Source organism: Clarias gariepinus, chromosome 11 (genome assembly GCF_024256425.1).
Source record: "Clarias gariepinus isolate MV-2021 ecotype Netherlands chromosome 11, CGAR_prim_01v2, whole genome shotgun sequence".
Lineage (NCBI taxonomy): Eukaryota > Metazoa > Chordata > Actinopteri > Siluriformes > Clariidae > Clarias > Clarias gariepinus.
The window spans coordinates 21,357,026-21,364,813 of NC_071110.1; the positions used below are offsets into that span (position 1 = coordinate 21,357,026).

Below are 7,788 nucleotides of genomic sequence, written 5' to 3' on the forward strand. Positions count from 1 at the left end.
GCCATACAAGACCATACAAGTTTTCTTTCTTTAGATTATCTGTAAACTGGCAACAGTGTCATTGGTGGGCAAGGATCACTGATGCACATGGCGAGTGAAGGCTCGCCAGGGTAGGCCGGTTCCCATAGAAAGGTATCAAAGCACATAGGTCATTGCTGTTTTGGTGGCAAAGGGGGACCCACTCAATAATAGGCCGGGTGGTCAAGTGATCAAGGCTGATCAGTGTATACTCTACATATACAAAACTTAACACATATACAAACAAGCTACACAAGGCACAGATTAATTAAAAAAATATATTGGAAAAATAATTTGGAAATTTGGAAAAAATTAAAAAACATAACTTTGACACAATAACTTTCAGATTAAATAATTTCAGACAGCCACAATAATGATTTTTTCTGAAAAGTGTTATTAAACATATTAGCCTCCTTCAGCACAATTTTAACATTTCTTTGTATTTCTCTTTTTTGTTAACTTTCAGAATTCAAAAATTTATTTTTGCACAGACATATGTGCACAGTCCATATGTTTTAATAGGTAAAATAAAAAAAAGTTTAAGTAATAAAACTAATATACATATTACTGTTGCCCACAGTTTATATTCTAGCAAGTTTATTAATGCACTTCTGTAAAAAAGTCTTGGGTCACCATTGAGTCCTTCATATTAAATTAAGTGCAAAGTGCCCAAAAATTAAAAAAATACTTGTTTATGTACCAGGCTCAGAAGCAACCTCATTTCCTCTCACGTCTGTTCTGACCATTTAGAATTCTGCATCACCAGTACAAAGTGCCATGCTAGATAATTACCAGCTAGATCATCAGTCATCATATGCACATGTTTCTACTGGGTTATGCTTTAAGTTAGATGTTTTTTATGCTTAAACGATTCTTAGGACAGTGAATTGCTCTGAAACTGGTTAGGTACAGAGACTGGACTGAAAATGAGAGCCAAAAAAGCAATGTAGGGTTTATTCCTCAACCCTTCATTGTAGGGTTTATTCCTCAACCCTACTGTACATTGAAAAAATACAAGAAAGGCTGTCTCTTTAAAAACATGAAGTAATTAGGGGAGGCTCAAGACTTTTGCAGAGTACTGTACTAGATATTTCAGTAAACTGAATTTTAGTAAACTCATAGAATTGACGGTGTATGGTTATGATTATCCCTTACTTACCCTGAAACATTTTCTCCAAATATTATTCATCAAATTATAAATAAAGTCTTTGGCCCTTTCAAAATCGTCTTCTCCAATGGCATCAGAGCCATCCAGCACAAAAACAATCTCTCTCCCTACATTTTTAGATAAACACATGCATACAGTAAGAGAGACATATTTTAAATATTTGAATATGTGGCCTAAAAAAGGTAATGTACAGTACATTACTAATTGCATCATTAAACCACTTGATTTATCCATTTTGCTCAAATTGAGAAAATTATGCCCTCATTTTTATCAGTAACAGCATCATTCAATAGACCTCTGCCATTTCTTCATTGCTCAAAGTACAAACATACATTAACAGTATATTAAAAATCTATTTAAAATTTAAGTATAGGAATTAAACAGTATAATTAATAACAAATATTTTACTCCTGCCAAGGGGAGATCCTGGATGACCACATCCTCTGTGGAAGGGTTGAGTGGAATGCAAACTGCAAAGTATCCAGTTCTACACTGGTCTGGAGTCTGGTCCTGATGTTACTCATAAATAGATTTTCGAAGCATTTCATGATGATTGGTTTAAGTTCTGTGGGGGTAATCACTGGGGCTTGTAGTCTGTTATGGCCTGAATACCTTGATACATACACCATGCACCTTTGGTGAAAGGTTTTTCACATGAGCGCATTAGCAGCCTGATGTGTTGTTTTGTGCCATCTTTAATATTGCCTAGGTTATTCCCAACTGCAGAGTCCTGGGTTTTCAGCAGTTTGAGGATCTCATATCGACACTGAACCATGCTCAAGTTTTTGACAATCAACAAGAGAATGGAAATAATCATACATTTGTTTTATGCAATGTATATAATAATCATACATTTCCACAAATTTTTGTAAATTTTTAAATAATTATTCTTTAAGACATTGTGTACAGCACATGTTGGTTTTTCATGTTAGCTTAACAAATAAATGCACGTTAAACAATATGGATTAAACCAATATGCCGAAAAAATATTTCAAATGTTGTATTCAGATTGTTTTACCTTCATGAAGTAGTGCTTGACCACCTGCATATTTGTTGTTGTTGTTGTTGGCATTTCTTTCTGTTACCTGTAACACTAAAGTAGTTAAATTGCAATAATGAGCATCACTGAGCAGTTTCCTAAGTAAATAATTTCTATATGATGTACTGCAGAAACATACCCAATTTATCAGGATAGATTTGACTCTTTTCTTGATGTCCAGACTCATGTGTACATTTTCTGTTTAAAAACTCAGTTGATGAATTCGAAGTCCAAACATGATTACAAACCTAAGTGTTAAGAGATGTTTTATTTAAGAGTCATGAGCTTTAATATTAATTTGCATTCCAAGTATCCCTTAATTCAAATAAATGGTTATTTGCATAAATAAATGGCTAGCTTGTATTTGAGGCCTTACTTTGTCACATAAACAAACAAACTAAAATAAATAAATAAATGAACGAACAAAAGAAAATATAATATGATTACTATGATTTTTTTATGGTTACATTTTAATAACCTCTTATTTTGGTGACTAGGTATTACAGTATAAATAAGCCCCTGCTTAGGTCAGAGTTTTTTTGCGCATGGCCTACACAGCAATACTTTATCAGCAACTGCACCACACCATCTCTTTTCCTTACACAATCAATTTGTGAGTAAATATTACTCACAATCTAAAAGATTAGTGCATGTGTTTAACACTTTTAACAGGAGAAACTGGTTTTAACAAGAATTAAGCTGACATGAGAAACAAACACAAAATGAACAGCTTGTCAATTCTGAATAAAACTCACTTCTAATTACCAAAAATTAGCAAAATCATACTGTAAATTCTCATCATACATAACACTTAAATTTATGTCATTGAAAATGTGAGAAAAATATAATATACCATGAGCTGCTCCTTAACTTTGCTCCTGCTGTATGCAACAGATGTGATTGGCCTCAGGACTTTTGTTGATCCTGTAAGTGATTTAGCACACTTTTATGTGACTCAGTCTGTGGAAACCAAGCTAAAGTCTTTTTTTGTGTGTGATTTTCCTATACTCTACATGGAATCCTTTTGCATATGGATTTATGTGGAAAAAAGTAAATCACCAAAACTGAATTTTCACAGACTGGGTCACATATTGCCATGGCATTCTCCAAAGGTAAAGTTCTTTTTACAAACAACCTTACTTTATCAATTAGAGTACAATACACTGCCTGGCAAAAAAAAAAGTCGCATACTCTAAAATTTTATTTAGTCACTTTTAGCTTTAATTACAGCACACAATGTGGTGGGCAGTTCATGTATAAAACTCATTCCTCATGCTCCCAGAACCACTTTTTCACTATTAGAGTCCTGGAATATGGTTGCATCATCAGAGAAAAAAAACTCTATTGATGTGAAACCCTGATCATTCAATACATTCAGGTGAGTTTTTGTCACATTGTGTGCGTATGGAAATGCTTTTACATTCACTTTTAAACAAAGCTATGTTTTTACTAAAATTGTTTAATTTAAAATCTTTTTACCATTTATTTTATGTCACAAAGTTAACAGTTCAGCACTATCCTTCCAGGTTTTAATAATGTGTTGAAGGGTTCTTAATCCAGTTCTAGTCATTTCTATTTCATTTCTGAAATGGTGACTTTTTTGGCCAGGCAGTGTAGTGTACTGTAATATATGAATAAAAATGTCTTGCCTTTGTATTAAATACACATACTGTAGAATAGTACTTTAGTAAAACATTACTAAAGAAAACAAACTTTACCAGTGACATTCATTATACAGGTAAAACAGCTTTTTTCTGTGATTTCGAAAACATCTCCAGTGGAAGGGCAAGGAAAAAAAATGCTAAAAAAAAACATGAATTACATATAATTACTAAGATGTCAGTGACTTTTACAAATATTAAAAAAAAAAAAAAAAGATAATACTAACCTTTTCCATGACTTCAAAGTGGTTTGACCAAACAGTGGGTCCTCATCTGTAAAATTGCTCACTTGCATTGTGAATCCCACTGTTGTGTATATTCCTATGATTTACATAATACATTTAGAAAAGAGATGAGCATGTAACCCCCATGTCACAAAATACTAACAGCTTTATCCTTTGGATCTATTTAAGATATATATATAATTATATCTCAAATAAGTACAAGGTCTGTAAAAGTAACACTAATTAGGCTAAAATGACTTACCTGTTATAAACAACACCACTGGCAACATCTTGCTGAGCCGGTCGATTAATTTGTATGCCATAACTGTCTGCTACATTGTCTGAACCAGTGACTGTACAGTATATATGACTGGATGTCATAAAAGGGAATCAAAAATGAAGTTAAATGTCTCTGAGGCCCTCTAGGGGCTGGCTGTAGTACAGTTTTAACCCTGCCTATTCCCATGTTAAAGAATAGCAATTTTTTAAAATTAAATTTGCATAATAGTGTTCTGTCATTCTTACAAAAGGCCATCCTCATTCCTGTTCCCAAAGAAACTCTTTCATGGTTCTCTCAACAACTATTGCCCTGTAGCCCTCACACTCAGTTAATGAAATTCTTTAAAAGGCTGGTCAAAGAATTCATTATCTCCTAACTACTTGACTTGCTTGAGCTATTACAGTTTGCATCCAAACCGGTCGGTCGATGATGCCATTTCACACCTTTTTCACACAACACTCACCCACCTGGAGACTAGGAAGGGGAATTATGTTAAAATACTATTTGTAAATTACAGTTCAGCGTTTAATACCATGAATCCCTCCACACTCACTACCAAACTGGAGCACCTGGGACTCAGACTTTAGTGTAAGTGGATCTTCAACATCCTAGCTGGCAGACCACAGTATGGATGGGTAGACATGTCTCAGCCACCCCTCACCAGGGAAGTCCCCCAGGGTTGTGTCCTGAGCACCCTGCTATTCTCACTACACACATACAACTGCATGCACCCAAAGGATCCTATCAAAGGCTGCCAATGTCGTAGTGGCAGACACCACAGCAAACCACCAGTGGACTACAGAGCCATACCCCAAGTTTTAATGTTATTGGAATTGGTGCACTATAAAAAACTGCTGTTAAAAAACAGCCACAATCTGTCAGTAATGTACTGTTTTCCATTAAAGCAGTAATGTGCTGTAGAAAACAATGTATTCTGGGAAATATTTTGCACTTTTTACTAGTAGTCTTCTGTATTTATTTAATACGGTTATCTTCTGTATTTTGCAATGCACTGTGGTCTAGTCCAATTTGCTTATGTTTTACATAACGGTACATTTCAGTATTTTTTTGGAAAATTTTTTTGGAGTATATAAGTGCAAAGCTGATCAAATCTCATTACTGTTCTATTGAGGTAATTTGCTTTGTGTTATTATCTTTAACATAACTTTTAGAAGCAGCAATATAAAAGATAACTTTCATTCAAGTATATGTAAACGTACTGCAAAAACAATCTTATTTATAAAGCTTAAATTCCAAAGAGAAGCACAAGGAAGTCCTTTGTCTTCAAGTCTGCAATTATTGGCATCTGCACCAACAAACTGAACTAAACTGTAAACCAACCCTTTTTATTTTTTTTCTTGGCAATATTTTATTCATAAAAGTTATTCTAGCAAAAGCAATGCATAAAGTTCATGCTTAGCAAGCTGTCAAGTTTGTGAAAATGTGTTTAGAACTTACTTCAGTGCTGACATGTGAGTAACTCAAGCATTTATATTTTCATGGATTTTGTGCTCACCAAGCCTTTTTACATTGTTTTAAATTGTCTTTTGAAAGTTAAATAGTGTTCATTGTTTTATGTTAAGTGTTAACCATCATTATTAACAGAGATAATTTTGGTGCCTTATTGTATGTTTAAAATGTGAGGGAGCAGTTTATTTTTGTGTAATATATAAACATGTATTTAATTTACTTGGTATATGATTAAAATTTTAGATGCAAAGATTTGTACAGGTGGTATAAAAAACGACTAATTACAACAGTGGTCCCATCCCAAAATCCAAGAGGTTATCATGGCCTTGAATGTCTCTTTTCTTAGAATTAATCAAATATTGCATACTAAAAGTTAATTACTATCTATATAGTTATTTATATCTATATAGTTATATATTATTATTTCTGTTAATCAGGTACTATAGAGTTAATCATATACAGTAGTTAATTATTTTGTTATATTTGATTTCTCTTTGGGCTAATATTAAAATTTCTAGTTGTTAAGCAAACTTTGTTAATGTTAGGAATGGGTTGGGACATGTTTTTGTTAGACAATGCAGTATAAATATCACCTTGCTATCTGAGTTGTTATTGTTGCTTGACAATTCTAGAGAAAGTTTCTAAATTACTGCTTACTGTTTTTTTACAGGGGTACTCTGGAATAAACCGAAAGAGAAACAATGAGCCAAGGAGCGATTACAGGTACTGTGCATGTGTCCCCTCACAGGACCTGTAGAAAGTAAATACCAAAATGTTACTGTACTGTACTGTTTTGTTATTACATGTATTGTTATTATTACTGAACATTTTTACAATTTAAAATGTTGTGTTGCCTTGGTTTGAGCAGCCGTTATTTTGCAATTTAATGCAAAAAAAATTATTGTCATGATCATGCCTCTGATAAGCAATTTATGAATTATTTATGGCTATTCTTTTTACTTTTTTAATAAAAAAAATTTTGTTACATAAATTTTTTTGTGGCTTGTTCCTTGGTCATTTTTTTACTTTACTTTTTAATAAGTTTTTGTTTTATGTCCTTTCTGACGTGTTTATTGTATATTTTATAGATATTTACAGAATAATACTTTTCTACTTTTATTTGGATTTTTTTATATAATAAGATTTATATTGTAGATTAAAAAAAATAATAAAGTTATGTTATTATTAATTATATCTTTGTTTAATAAACAGAGAAAATAAAAGTTCAACTTCGATAATCATGGGTAAAGTCCTTAAAGAAAAATGTTTTGTGCAGAAAAGGGAAGCTGATGGAGGCAAGTGGGAGTGCTGCTTTTTAGTCTATTAGTAAGTGGTGTGCACTTCCAGCATCTATTGGCCAGGGGAGTTGGGCCGGACAGCTCCATGGCCTGATTAAGACAGTATGCGTATGTCAAGGACATAGAGGACATGTCAAATGTCATCTGTAAACAGATGTGAGGCGGAATAACCATTGAACTTGTTTGCGTCTATTTTGTACAGTAAATTGCACCTTAAAGTATTACCATAATTACTGTGCATGATTCTATACTTCTACTACCACTTTATTTTTAGACCCCAAGAAAAGGCTAAGAAAAATAGCATTGGTAGTAAATGTTGCCATGTTGTTCACCCATATTTACTGTACAATGGTTGGTCCTCACGTAGTTGCTCAAAAGTTTTCATACCTTTGCCAAAATTTGTAAGTTTTGTAAGAGTTGATACAAAAAATAAATATTATATCATACCACATAAAAAATAGCTGAAATTATACTAATAAAGTATACCACTGCTGAAACACCAGGGTCACAGTCTATGGTTGAGTTTTTTATATCACCATTCATGACACACACACACACCTTCACACACCTTCATGTTTGACTAAAGTTTGCAGTTGACCACATGGACAAAGAAAATGCCTTCTTGAGGAA

The 7,788-nt window shown here is 33.1% G+C and overlaps 1 protein-coding gene across 7 annotated transcripts in view; it reads right to left on the reverse strand.

Moving 5' to 3' along the window:
• Positions 1-4,940, reverse strand: part of itgae.1 (integrin, alpha E, tandem duplicate 1) — a 38,481-nt gene extending 33,541 nt beyond the window's left edge. For 5 of the 7 annotated variants that reach the window (XR_008361336.1, XR_008361337.1, XR_008361338.1 and 2 more), the window contains exons 1-7: positions 4,373-4,940; positions 4,114-4,207; positions 3,944-4,026; positions 3,079-3,149; positions 2,365-2,473; positions 2,205-2,279; positions 1,178-1,293 (exon numbers count right to left, since the gene is read on the reverse strand). Coding sequence is in view for 4 of the 7 variants with exons in the window: in XM_053507208.1 (XP_053363183.1) it covers positions 1,178-1,293; positions 2,205-2,279; positions 2,365-2,473; positions 3,079-3,149; positions 3,944-4,026; positions 4,114-4,207; positions 4,373-4,433 (609 nt within the window). In the remaining 3 variants the exon portion in view is untranslated. The remainder of the gene's footprint in view (positions 1-1,177; positions 1,294-2,204; positions 2,280-2,364; positions 2,474-3,078; positions 3,150-3,943; positions 4,027-4,113; positions 4,208-4,372) is intronic. The other 2 variants (XM_053507210.1, XM_053507209.1) reach the window with 2 other exon arrangements.
• Positions 4,941-7,788: the final 2,848 nt, after the last annotated feature.